General features: G+C 37.0%; 1 protein-coding gene across 3 annotated transcripts in view; it reads left to right on the top strand.

Moving 5' to 3' along the window:
• Positions 1-14,753, top strand: part of LOC106877132 (V-type proton ATPase 116 kDa subunit a 1) — a 103,478-nt gene that overhangs the window by 25,522 nt on the left and 63,203 nt on the right. For all 3 annotated transcript variants that reach the window (XM_089357418.1, XM_089357417.1, XM_089357416.1), the window contains exons 2-3: positions 5,805-5,931; positions 9,530-9,612. In XM_089357418.1, coding sequence (XP_089213544.1) covers positions 5,854-5,931; positions 9,530-9,612 — 161 coding nt within the window. In that variant the 5' untranslated portion in view covers positions 5,805-5,853. The remainder of the gene's footprint in view (positions 1-5,804; positions 5,932-9,529; positions 9,613-14,753) is intronic.

Raw genomic sequence — 14,753 nt, 5'->3', positions numbered from 1 at the left:
ATTCAGAAAAATTATATTACATACATGTGAGAAGGGATGACCACTAAGTAGACATCCTTTACGCTAGAAATTGACCATCAATGGTCAAACCACAAACGAAAAGAATGTTCTCCAGGGAAATTCAGTGCACACCAGAACATGAACGGGCAAGACAAATGAAAATATACAAAAATAAAGAATTAATCGTAGACCAGGTTTCGCACATTAATGGATTAATGTAATTCTTACTTACATAACCCATCCGTATGACCGTTCGATACAATATAATTTGCAGAACAATCGCGTATTGCGTATAACAATTACTTATTCCATACTTCTTCACTTAGCTTTTATCTTCACTTTTCTTAAATTGGATACATCTGCTATTAATTCTTACATACAATTTCCCCGTTAATTCTTAGTTTCATTTTCTGTTAAAGCAATTCTTAACGTCAACTTCTTAATGCCTCTTCTATTTTTTCCTAGCCACCATACTTTCTGAGAACATCAATTAAAACTTTTTGTAATGCAATTCCCCTTTCTTCTGCCATTAACACAACCAATTGCTCACACACCTTACAGTTTCTCATCCAAACTACATAATACGCAGAATTGTCGCATTAATACAGTAGGGTGTTTTGAGGGAGATTTGGCTGCAATTTCTACCAGGTCTGCCTACCATGTAGAGGTTTGAACTTAATTTTCATTCACAGATTTGCATTTCAGACATTTAACATAATCTTTTCCATAAATCAACTATCATAAAAATTTTCTACCATGACCTCACATTTTCTATGTATGTGTATACATTAAAAGACGTGATTAGACAGAGGTCCAATAGAATAGTTCTCATAAACAGACTACCTAGAAATTCTTTCTTCACAACTCCTGAAGCTGTTCCTGCAAAGATATTTTGGAAAGACTTCTGCACTCCCCCCACCCCATTTTCTCTACTTATTCCATACTTCTTCACTTAGCTTTTATCTTCACTTTTCTCAAATTGGATATGTCTGCTATTACTTCTTACATACAATTTCCACGAACTCCTGAAGCCATTTTCTGACAGGTGGGGTGGTGAAATCTTCATACAGCTAGAGGCTCCAATCAAAACAGGGGACCTGAAATGATAAGGTTGAGAAACGCTGTTATAGATTATGCCTGACCGAAAACGATCACAGCCACATCATCCAAACAGACCAGGTGAAACTGGGTTTAGCTGCTAGTATATATATATATATATATATATATATATATATATATATATATATATACACATACATACATATACATAGAGGTAGGCAACATCAATAGTAAAGTTAACTTCGTAAACCGTTAGCCAAAAATTTATCTTTGTTAATCACTAATGTGTTAATTTTTTTAAAATGTATTGGAAGTTAACATTAATCTGTTAACGTTAACTTTTATTGAAAAAAGATATAATACAGTTTAATACCCCACTGACTTTGTTGCCTCATAACTTCCAGAAAAATGGATACTTTTTAATGAAAATATATGATCTAAGGGAGATCTGGCTCTTGTTTCTAGCACATCCCAAAATCTCCCTCTTCGTTTCTTTCTCACTCAGTGTTCATATTAATCTGTCAAATATAATGCTTATTTGTTCACATTATTTTGAATTATTTGGGTTCAAGAGGGGTGCCCACAATATTTGCTTGTAACTTTGTAAATTTTTTACATTCAGATTTAAAATTTTGTCAGTGGGTGCTTTATATACCACTGGTTTATAGTTTTATAATTTTAGCTGATCTTACTGAGTAAATTTAACTTTTATGGGCAGGTAAATTTAACAGGTGTAAAAGCAATAACATTATGGATAAACACTAAAATTGAAATTCTTAATGCAGCTTACCTGTCTGATTTGTTACTAAAATTATCCCAGATGGCAACCAACAAAAGTTTTGCCACTTTTCAAGATGAGATACATTAATTTGGGTTAATTAAAATACAGATATAATTGGTACAAGATTTTATTCTTTCGGTAAATATTTTGTACCTCAGTGTGGAATGATTTTTTCCCACAGTTTTTTTGGGGTGCTTTCAATGTATCTGACCTCCAAATGTGCCGCAAGTCACTTTTCTCTGGGAAAGAAAGGTGAGAGGGATGGTGGGAACCTTGAAGTTTCCCACCAAAAGAGTTTTGTTTCACAGGTCTTTTTTCCTTAGCCAGGTTATTTTGCATTCTTTCAATGAACGTGACATTGAAATCACATGTAAACAGCTCCTTTTTCTAGAAAAGGAAAGATTTGGCTGCTATTTCTAGCATGCCCTGCTACTACATAACAACTATCTGCATTCTCACCAAAATATTTACCAACTTTTTTCCTTCCATTTATTTTTTCCACTTTATGGAATTATACAAATTCATTTCACTGAGCATGTTTTTCAGCAGATGACATCCGCAGAATGTTGTGATCTGCAGCCCCACATTGGTCTTCAGTCCCAAATTACTTTGTTGGGGTCATCTTACTACTATAATGATGCTGTTCACTATCACATTGTATGACTTCATTAAAAATGTGGAAAACAAAAAAAATAATAGAAAATCCTGTTTTTTTCTTTAATTATTATAGATTAATGTGCAACTTTTAGCAATAGGGACAATCAGTTTTGAGATATAAATACTTCATGAATTATGTTGTTACAAGCATTGAATGTATAGTGGCCTAAAACAATGTTTCTTTATTTTTAATCTAAGAAACATTGTGTTAGTTTAATTATCTTTTAATCTGGATTAATGGCTACTAAAGAGATGGGTTTTATTATTTCCAATGTTTTCGAGTATGAAATAACCATAATATGGTGAGATCCAGTTACTGTGGTCATCATCATTATCATCATTATAGTCATCATCATTGTCTACATTGTTATCGTCATGATTGTTGTCAACATCATCATCGCCATGTATTTTATCATGCCACCAGCCCTTGAGAGCTTGCCCTGTATAGGAGGACTAAAGAGTCCCTTCTACTCCTGTATCTGTTCTTAAAGTTACCGCCCACATTTATTCTGATGTGATTTGCAAAGTCCACGTCATGCCACTTTCTGACATGGTTTCTCTAGCTAGATGTCTCCAGTGGCACCTTAAAATAAGATTAATTAATGATTTGATTAAGTAAATTAATGTCAGGCATTTATTGATATTGTTTATGATATTGAAACCAACTCCTTCATTATTTATTGCTGCTACATAGTCACTTCACAGACTTGCAGTTTTCAATCAGAATCACTTCTTACCCTTTTTTTTAAGATGAACATCTTGATAGTGTTCTAAATAATCTATGTTGATATTAATCTGGTATTCTGTCACAATATTCAATATTTTGTCCTTGACAACATAGCTTTGCTTTGACAGGTTAAATATTTATGAACATATTACATTTAACATAAAGTGATTCTATACAACAATGGTTCACAAACATGTTATTTTGCATAAATGATAAAATTTTACATAGGTATCTTTTTATAAAAGGCATTGTTTAGTTGTGTATTAAAATATCTTAAGTGGTTTTTTGTTTTTTTTTGTTGGTAACTACTTTCTTATAATTGTGAAACAGTGTATACAATAATATAACAATGGTTTTCTAAACATGGTCTATAAAGGCCAGTTTTTGATCTGCATGTCTGTCAATGGAAACTTTATCTGAAGCTACATAGAACAATTATTTCAGTATATAAATTATAACTTACTGGCTAGTTTGGTTTTTAATTAATTTAGTCATGTTGTTTGGAAATAGAATCAGTTCATATCTCACTATTTATAATTGCTACTGATAAATATGTTTCCTTAGCAAAATAAAGAAATGAAATAGGCATCACAAGAAAGACTAACATTATCTTCCTTTACTTTTCTTTCCTTGGATGAAATAAAATAGACTAGACTTAGCATTCAAATAATTCATAAAACTAAGTTTGCTGGGGTTTTTTTCTTAGATGAGATCCTGGAAAATTTTGCATGTTTAATGTGGAATTATATCAAAGATCTTTTGTTTTGACTGTTTGTCATCATTTTAGGATCTATAAAATAGATAGTAAATACCTATAATATATTAGTTAGCAATCAGATTTATTTCAACTCTTACAATATGTACCTAGTGCATTTAGAAAGAAACCAATATGTGTAGATTTTATGAAATATAAGAAGCTGTTTGTGTGTTTGGGGAAACAGCAGAATCTTTTGAAATTGAATTTACTTTAAGATAGGAGAGTATTGTAGTTAGCTTGAAGCATTGTGTATTGTTTGTAAAGAATAAAAAATTTTGAATGGGTCAACAATGCACTATAATACAAAAAGTGGCCTATATACCTGTTGTGATTTAGTTATCTATAGTCCGATGATATTTCGGAATACAATTCCTTCTTCAGATATTCTTAGATGGAGTTTCTGCTATAAACTGTTTTCCAATGGCTTTTCTTTTTTTTCGGAAGCATCTCAGTAGTGGTCTCACGAAGCTTCTTCCGGAATTCCTCATGAGAAGTGCGTGAGGTCTGCTATGTTTCAATCTCGTGTGTGTTGGTACATCTGTGGTGCTGTTTCTAAGTTATGTGTTATACGTGCAGCTTCTCTTTTTTTTCTCCTTTTTTGCCCTTCTCTTTTCTTTTGTTAAAACAATACATGGGCATGTTATTAAGAATGAGCCTACACACATCCAGATGTAGCTAAATAATATATTGATTACCAACCTCCAGCCTGTTATTAATTTGGGGTCCTAGTCTGTGTATGAGTATCAATATATTATTTAGCTACATCTGGATGTGTGTAGGTTCATTCTTAATAACATGCCCATGTATTGTTTATAACAAAAAATAAAAGAGGGAGAAAAAAGAGAAGCTGCACGTATAACACATAACTTAGAAGCAGCACTACAGATGTACCAACTCATGAGATTGAAACATAGCCGACCTCACGCACTTCTCATGAGGAATTCCGGAAGGAGCTTCATGAGACCACTACTGAGATGCTTCCGAAAAAAAAGAAAAGCCATTGGAAAACAGTTTATAGCAGAAACTCCATCTAAGAATATCTGAAGAAGGAATTGTATTCCAAAATACCATCAGACTATAGATAACTAAATTACAACAGGTATATAGTCCATTTTTTGTATTATAGTGCATTGTTGTACCATTCAAAACTTTTTATTCTTTACTTTACGATAGATTTAGATTAAGTTTAATTTCAATTGATTAACTGATTATCTGTGGGAAGTAGGAGAAAAATATTCTGCATTAGGAAGTAGAATTGGTAGAGATTTCATTAAATATATTACAGTATTTACATTTTGTTTCTCTTGATGTTATATGTCTGAATTCCTGCTGGGGTCAACAACTAGACATATACTGGAGTTGATTTGCTTATCTAAATTCCTCTCCTACATATCTGAATAGAATGAGATATCCTCATACTGTTTGTGAAGGGATTGCACAGATTTACTTAAATGGCAAATATTTGTCTTAAGTTTGGTGATCAACAAGTTTTAAATGACAGATAACAGTCCACAGTTGGGTTTTATTGCAAGATACCCTGGTCTAAGTGTAACATACAGTTGACTTCTAAAATCACATTCCATTTGTAACCGAAATTTTGCTGCTATAGGATTTGATTGTGAATATATATTTCTATTAAGAATTAAATGAAAAATTAGTTAATAGACAATAAATATTTGATTTATAATCTTTATTTTATAAAGAAAAGGAATATTTATTATTATGTAAATAAATAATTTAAACTTTACTAAATTATTACCATTTAAGCTTTTTTTTTATGGTGGCATTTGATAATTGTAACTGTTGTATATGCATTTATTCAGGTTCTTGGCTGGTGTTATTCATCGTGAACGTATCCCAGCCTTTGAACGAATGTTATGGAGAGTTTGCCGAGGTAATGTTTTCCTAAAACAAGCAGAAATAGAGCCACCTTTGGAAGATCCTGTCACTGTAAGTATTTCAATATGTCTTACAGCATTTTCAATTGCTGGCAAATTTTTTGGATAATGACTAACAATCATCATCATCATCATCATCATTGTTTATCATCCGTTTTCTATGCTGGCATGGGTTGGACGATTTGACTGAGGTCTGGAGAGCCAGTGGCTGCACCAGGTTCCAATCTGATCTGGCAATGTTTCTACAGTTGCTTGCCCTTCTTAACACCAACCACTCCGAGAATGTAGTGGGTGCTTTTTATGTGCCACCGGCACAGGTGCCAGTAGGGGGTACTGGCATCGGCCACATTCGGATGGTGTATTTTACATGCCACTGGCATGAGGATCAGTTAGATGGTCGTGGCATTAATCATGTTTGGATAGTGCTTTTTATGTACCACTGGCACGGGAGCCAGTTAGGGGTACTGGCATCAGTCATGTTCGGATGGTGTGTTTTACGTGCCACCAGCACGGGAGCCATTTAGGGGACACTGGCATTGACCACGTTCAGATGATGCATTTTATGTGCCACTGGAACAGGAGCCAGTCAGGGGGCACTGACCACAGCTACGATTTTGGTTTTACTTGACTCAACAGGTCTTCTCAAGCATATCATATTGCCCAATGCATGAAGGGTACTCTTAAATGGGCCAGACCTGCAACATTGACATCAGCCATGGCTACAATCTCACTTTAGTTTCCAGGTCTTCTCAATTACAGCATATTTCCAAAGGTCTTGGTATGCAATATTAGTTACAATTTATTTGGAGAAAAACTTTTTTTCTTTTGGGCCAAATAAAAATTCCATGGCATTTGTTCAGAATGTAGACCATTGACCATATTTATATACAGTTTGTTAAGTCTCTATTTACAATATTTATATATTTTTTGAATGTGAAATATTTTGAAGTTGTGTTCTATCGTTGTGGAAGGAAGAAGAACAATATTCTTCATCCACAGAAGAATGGTGATAAAGAGTTGGAAGAAGTAGGAATTCCGTAGAAGAGTATATTTCACACAATAGAAACTGCATGTAATAATGCTGCTCATCTTAGAAAAAGAAACATGGCTAGAATTATTGTCGTTTGGTCCCAAGTTAACTCTAATGTGATCAAAGGTTTTGTAGCCATGACCATCTAATCTTATTTTCATGCATACTATTATGTTGGACTACCTTTGTCTATTGTATCCTTCCTTTTTAACACAGTAGGAGGTGACCTGTAGATTTGTGTGCTATTTCTGGCGGATCTAGAGACTGTATACAAGCTTTGTAGTTGATTTCTCATTGGCAACAGTGAGATTGGCTACACAATAAGTTAAAGTTGAGTGTAAGCAGTAAGATATCTTATAAAGTGACATGTGTAATTTTAGAATTGTCTAGTAAGTGTATTGATGAAGACTGTCTATTAAAACTGACACAGTTATATTATAAAAGAGTATTTTAAGTATCCATGCATAAAATCTCTTCTTACTTTTATTTATTTTGTGAAGTATCAAAGTAAATACTTTTTATCTCATTATACATTGGTAAAGCATCTGCCAATAATATAGCCTAGTGGTTCTTAAACAGATTTTGTCTATGGACCCCTTTGATTACTATTCCATTCTGGTGGACCTCCATAGCCATTTGATGTTTAGAAACTAGTTTTATAGATCCTTCTTTCAAAATTCCTATTTTATTTTTCACTCATTAAGTTGTATAGATTGAACTACAGGGTATCCCAAAAAGATGTACTCACTCTTTGACAGACGATTACTAATATATTGTTTTTTGTGATGTACAGGCTTACCTCAATGCAACAAATCCAAACAAATGGATTGGGAGCAGAGGTAGCGTTGAATTTCCTGCACATTCCACAGACATTTTTTTTATTGGGACATCTCAAAGATAAGGTTTCCGCTGCAAAACCAGTGATGATTTGAAAAATGAAATTCGAATACAATGTCTTGCAATTCCAAATGAAATGTTTGGCAATGTTGTCGAATCCATTGTTGGACGTTATCAGCTTTGGAGAATGAAGGAAGGCAGTTTGAACATTTGCGAACACGCAGGAATGAGAGAGGACATTAAATAATTCTAAATGACAATAAATAATCGTTTCTACAACAATTTATTTTCCTGAATTTAATTTAACTTTTTAGGATTGTATGTATATCAATAAACATCTACTTGAACACAAAATGCATGAGTACTGGGAAATCAAAGAGTGAGTACATCTTTTTGGGACACTCTGTATGTAAAACGTTAGAGAAAGAAACCTAGCTGTTTCTTGCAATAAATACATCCAAAGTAACATATTTTCATGAACTCTTAAAGTACTATTGTCGATCCTCAATTTACTATTTTTCTTGCATGGGCCCCCAAAAGTCTTATGTGGACTCCAGTTGATAATCACTGCTCTAGATAGTTTGTCATTCATCTTGCTAGAGATAGAAAGCAAGTTCTCTCAAAATCGCACCTTACTATGTTAAAAATAGAAGAGCACATTGGTAATGTAATTCTAGTCTGAAAAAAAAAAGAAGACATGATTGTCACAGCTGACAAAAAGGTTCTTTTGAACATGGAAACTGGCCTTTTTTTTTTATAGCATAATCAGAAGTGAAAGGATGTGCAGAGCATATATAAGTGATGAGCAAAGTAGAAATCACAACTTAACAGGTGGGGTCTATATAGTTTCCAGCTATCCACTTTCACTTAAAAGACTTGAGTCAATGCAAGGTTATAGTGACCCAATGTGAAATCAAACTCAGAACCACATGATTGTGAAGTGAATTTCTTAAAAACACACAACAAAACCTGTACTGATGCAGAGACCAAACAGCCAAGTGGACGAGGTTTTATCTTTAATACAAGCAAGCAAATTATATTCTTTTGATGTTGAACAGATTTTTTAATGGACAACTCCCACCTGTTTTTAAGCAACCTCCTAATATATTGAAGAAAAAAACAGCCTGGAGGTAGCTGTGCAGAGAAATGGAAAAAGACAACACTGTTTGAATGAGCCTTTGGTTTACAAAGATTGTGTTACGTCAAGGCATATCAAGAAGACCAACTAGACATATTTTTGCTTGTGGATTGCAAATGAATGGTCAGCATGAACAGAGAGGTCATTGTTTACAACCAGCCAACATATGTAAAGACAAAAGGAAATACAAATTTGCTCACACATGCACGCGCATGCACACACACACACACATGACAATCCTCTTTTAGTTTCAGCTGACAAACCTGTAGTTGACCTAAGACCATAGCAGAAAAAGCTTGTCCAAGGTGCCATGCAGTGAGACTGAGTCCAAAACTATGTGGTTTGAAAATGAACTTCTTAACCACATCGCCATACTTGTGCCTATATATATATATATATATATATATATATATATATATGCATGTGAAGTTAAATTTAAATCCCAGATAACAAAAATTTAACTTCATACTTGAAACTTCAAAGTTTAATTTTGAGCTGCTCTGGTTTTTATTAAAAAATTGTACAGTAAACTGTGTTAAAAGATTATATAAAAGTAATCATAAATTATATTATTTCCCTATTTTATTGTGGACTGTTTAAAATATATATTTTTATACTCTTGATATTTTGATTGTTTTTTTATAGGGAGATCATGTGTACAAGTCTGTGTTTATTGTATTTTTCCAAGGAGATCAACTTAAGTCAAGAGTGCGAAAAATCTGTGAAGGGTAAGTTTCAAAATGCATTGCAATTTCCATATGTATTTTTATCTTTTGTCCTTTACTTGTTTCAGTTATTGCACAGTGGCCCCATGCTGGGGCATTGCCTTGAAGGGTTTTAGGTGAAAAGATTGACCTCAGTACATATTTTTTTTAAATATAGTACTTATTATGTCAGTCTCTTTTGCTGAACTGTTAAAATTGGGGAATGTAAACAAACCTGCACCTACTGCGGTGGTAGGGTGGACAGACAGGCATAAAGACACATACACACACATACGTATAGATCTCAACTGGCCCAAGGCCATCCCCCTCAATACTACTCCCCCCACTCTCTGTTGAGGGGTTTTTGTCTTGCAAAGTACTTGGTGATCTTCTCGATGCTGGTGCCACGTAAAAAGCACTGGTGATAGTGCCATGTAGAAGGTACTGGTGATGGTGCTGCTCAAAAGGCACCCGTTACACTCTGTAAATGATTGGTGTTAAGAAGGGCATCCAACCATAGAAACCATGCCAAAACAGTCTATGTAACATGGTGCGGCTCCTGGCCTTGCCAGCTCCTGTCAAACCATTCAAAGCATGCCAGCATAGAAAGTAGAGGTTAAATGATGATGATATATATGCAGTGATACCTCGCAGTATGAGCTTAATTCATTCCATGACTGAGCTTGCCTTATGATTTACTCGTTTTACAAATCAGTTTTCCCCATTGAAATTAGTTAAAATATAATTAATCCGTTCCAGCCCCGCCAAATCATTTTTTATGGGTTTTAAAACAGACAAGGTGCAGTTACAAGGAAAATGACAATTATAAAAACATAATAAAAGAGAATGCAAAAGAAATATGTAAACTGGTTTTATCAATTTAATTACCTGGGAGAAAGAGAGCCTGCCGTATGTCGACCCAACAGAGGGACCAGCTATCCGAGTTGATAGTACCAGGGTAGATAAAGCAATTAGGAGTATGAAGACAGAGAAAGCCCCCGGCCCATCAGGAATCACTGCAGAGATGCTCAAAATATCTGGCAGTGTTGGCTACAGCCTAGTCACCCGTATTACGAACCAGGTGTTACACGAAGGAGTCATACCCAATGACTGGTGTAGCAGCACCATAGTCAACTGCTACAAAGGTAAAGGTGACACTTTAGATACAAATAATTACAGAGGCATCAAGCTGTTAGATCAGGTTATGAAAGTTACGGAGAGGGTCATAGCCCAACTAATTAGGGAGCGAATCAATTTAGATGAGATGCAGTTTGGGTTCGTGCCAGGTAAAAGCACTACTGATGCCATATTTCTAGTAAGACAGCTGCAGGAGAAATACCTAGCCAAGGATAAACCTCTGTACCTGGCTTTCGTTGATATGGAGAAAGCCTTTGACAGGGTCCCCTGATCCCTTATCTGGTGGTCAATGAGGAAACTTGGGATAGAAGAATGGTTAGTGAGAGCTGTGCAAGCCATGTACAGAGATACTGCCAGTAAGGTGAAGGTTGGAAATGAGTACAGTAATGAATTCCGGGTAGAGGTAGGGGTCCACCAAGGTTCCGTCCTCAGCCTCCTCCTATTTATCATAGTCCTCCAGGCGATCACAGAGGAATTCAAGACAGGTTGCCCCTGGGAGCTCCTCTATGCTGATGACCTTGCACTAATTGCACAGTCACTATCAGAACTAGAGAAGAAGTTTCAGGTGTGGAAGCAAGGACTAGAATCGAAGGGCCTTAGAGTCAACCTAGCTAAAACCAAAATCCTAATAAGTAGGAAGGTAGATAAAACACAAACCCCTTCAGGTAGATGGCCCTGCTCAGTATGTAGAAAAGGAGTAGGTAGTAACTCTATAAGATGTACCCAGTGCAAGCTATGGACACATAAGAGGTGCAGCAATATCAAAGGCAGGTTAACTAGGAAGTTAGTTTTTGTATGTGGCAGATGTTCAAGTGCAATAAACACTGTAAACAAACAGGAAACAACTTCTATCTCATTCCAGGGAGAAAAACTAGAGGTAGTCGATAGCTTCCGCTATCTGGGTGACCAAGTTAGTAGTGGGGGTGGGTGCGCTGAAAGTGTAGCTGCTAGAATAAGAATAGCCTTGGCTTTTTTTACAGAGCTCTTACCTCTGCTGGCGACAAAGGGAGTCTCACTCAGAGTAAAAGGCAGACTATATGACGCATGTGTACGAACAGCCATGCTACATGGCAGTGAAACATGGGCTGTAACTGCTGAGGACATGCGTAAGCTCGCAAGGAATGAAGCCAGTATGCTCCATTGGATGTGCAATGTCAGTGTGCATACCCGTCAGAGTGTAAGTATCTTGAGAGAAAAGCTGAACATAAGAAGCATCAGTTGTGGTGTGCAAGAGAGACGATTGCGCTGGTATGGACATGTGGTGAGAATGGATGAGGATAGCTGTGTGAAAAAGTGCCACACCCTAACAGTTGAGGGAACCCGTGGAAGCGGTAGGCCCAGGAAGACCTTGGCTGAGGTGGTGAGGCAAGACCTTCGAACATTGGGCCTCACCGAGGTGATGACTACTGACCGAGACCTTTGGAAATGTGCTGTGCGTGAGAAGACCTGGCAAGCCAAGTGAGATCGTTGCCAGTGCCCCTGGTCTGGCTCTTGTGTGGGTGGCACATAAGATGCATCATTTTGAGCGTGGCCGTTGCCAGTACCGCCTGACTGGCCTTTGTAGGATTTTTGAGTGAGATCGTTGCCAGTGCCCCTGGACTGGCTCTTGTGTGGGTGGCACATAAAAGACACCATTTTGAGCGTGGCCGTTGCCAGTACCGCCTGACTGGCCTTCGTGCGGGTGACACGTAAAAGCACCCACTACACTCTCTGAGTGGTTGGCGTTAGGAAGGGCATCCAGCTGTAGAAACTCTGCCAAATTAGATTGGAGCCTGGTGTTGCCATCCGGTTTCACCAGTCCTCAGTCAAATCGTCCAACCCATGCTAGTATGGAAAGCGGACGTTAAATGATGATGGGACAAATTGTGCGCGAGGAAGACCATGGAGTGGGGAGGAGGAGTATTCTTGTTTGGAAAGGAGAATCTCCTTCCATTGAGACTTCAGTAAGAACTATCTATTTCTGGCATTTTCTCTCTCACTTTGCTTAATTTAGGCTTTTTGAGCACACTTTCTTCACTTTTCACACTTGCAGGTTGTTTCATTAGAAGCATATCAAGAGAAGTCTGCTTTTTCCTGCATTTCAAAATGTTAGGAAAATGCACCAGAGCAGTGTCATTAAATAAAGCAGCTGCATCACCTGTAGATACTTTTTCAGGCTGATATTTTTCTACAAATTCAGAAACTTATTGCTACTTTGCCAACACTGCTTTTGTGTTACTTGTAGATATAGCTTTCTCTGCTACACTGTCCTCCTCCAGGGAATCAATCTCTTCCACCCCATCCTAATGCTGCTCCTGAAACTGCAGGAGTTCATCTGTCATCAGCTCCTCTGAGTGTTCCTTGACAAGATTGTTAATGTGCCCATCATCAACCTCGAGGCTCATGGACTTGCCAAGAAACACTATCTCCTCGTCTACAGGTGTTTCAGACTCAAACCCCTTGAATTTGCTTTTGGATATGCAGTCAGGCCACAGCCTCCTCCATGCAAATTTCAGCGTTCTCTTCATTACACCCTGCCAGGCTATATTGATGATTTTCAGGCATTCAAAAATGTTGTAGTGTTCCTGCCAAAACTCCCAAAGGGTTAGATTTGTACTTTTGGTGATTTCAAAGCACTGACAAAACAAGTGTTTTGTGTACAAATTTTTTAAAATTAGAAACCACCTGTTGGTCCATGGGCTGCAAGATAGGGTTGGTGTTGCTTGAAAGGTATAGAACTTCTATGAATTTAAATTCATCCAGGATATCATTTTTGAAGTTAGGAGGGTGAGCAGAAGCATTGTTGAGGATGAGGAAGGCCTTGAGAGGAAGATCATTCTCCAGAAGGTACTTTTTTCACTACTGGTCTGAAGATAAGGTTAACCTACTTGGTGAAGTATTGCCTGGTGACCCAAGCTTTAACGTTTGCCCTCTACATGACCTGCAGCTTCTCCTTTGGGATTTTGTGTGACTTGAATGCTTGTGGGTTTTCGGAATGATAGACAAGGAGCCACTTAATCTTCAAGTCTCCCCCTTACATTGGCACAAAGGGCAAGAGTTAGCCTATCTTTCATAGGCTTGTGGCCTAGCATTTTCTTGTCCTCTGCAGTTATGTAGGTTCTTCTGGGCGTTTTTTTTTTTCCCCAAAAAGGCCTGTTTTATCACAGTTGAATACCTATTGTGCTATGTACACCTCAGCTGTGATGAGCTGACACACAAAATCCTCAGTTGTTTTCATGTCAGAATTCACTGCTTCTCCATTCCTGAGGACAGTATGAACACCAGTCCTCTTCTTGAAATTATCAAACCGGCTGCGACTGGCCTTACATGCATCTGCTGATGTCTCCTCCATCAATGTTCTGGGGTTCTGCTTCAGGAGTTCCCCATACAATGCTCGTGCTTTCTCACAGATGATGGTCTCCATAATCGTATCCCCTGTGAGTTTCTTCTCATTGATTCATAGGAGAAGCAATTTTTCCATCTCTTCATGGACAGATGTGTTGCTCAGAGAGCCTGGAAACACCCTTTGCTGTGACATGCTTCAGTCGTATTGACGTCCTATGTCCACTACATGCACTCCTCTCTCATGTTTATCAATGATTTCCTTCTTCAATTCTATCATAATCAGCTTTTTCTTCTTCTCAGCACTGTCTTTTGCACTAACCTTCTTAGGGCCCATGGCTAACACAACTAAGTATTATAAAATAATAGCAAGAAACGCACAAAACTAAAGAAGAAACAACAGGGATGCTGCCACAATGAGATATGTGAACTGAGTGAGTGGAGGCTCTCCTGTGATCTGAAAGTCCAAATTAACACCATGAATGAATACGAGAAGTTGTGACATACTAGACAGGCCAGTAAACTCATCCAGCACCAGAGAGTACTACAAGAGGTTCCTAACTTTCTTGTGTATCTGTAGCACTATGTTCTCTCCAAGTTCTTCTGTTCTCCACACAACTGAACTTGCTGAAAAGCTAATATTTCCAAACAAATTGGCCTTCTCAGGACACAAGTCATTTGCTGCTTCAATCATGCACTCTTTATTG

The sequence above is a fragment of the Octopus bimaculoides genome, chromosome 9 (assembly GCF_046866305.1).
Source record: "Octopus bimaculoides isolate indiv1 chromosome 9, ASM4686630v1, whole genome shotgun sequence".
NCBI lineage: Eukaryota > Metazoa > Mollusca > Cephalopoda > Octopoda > Octopodidae > Octopus > Octopus bimaculoides.
The sequence above is the reverse complement of the archived record's forward strand: the minus strand, read 5'-3'. Positions and strand labels throughout refer to the sequence as shown.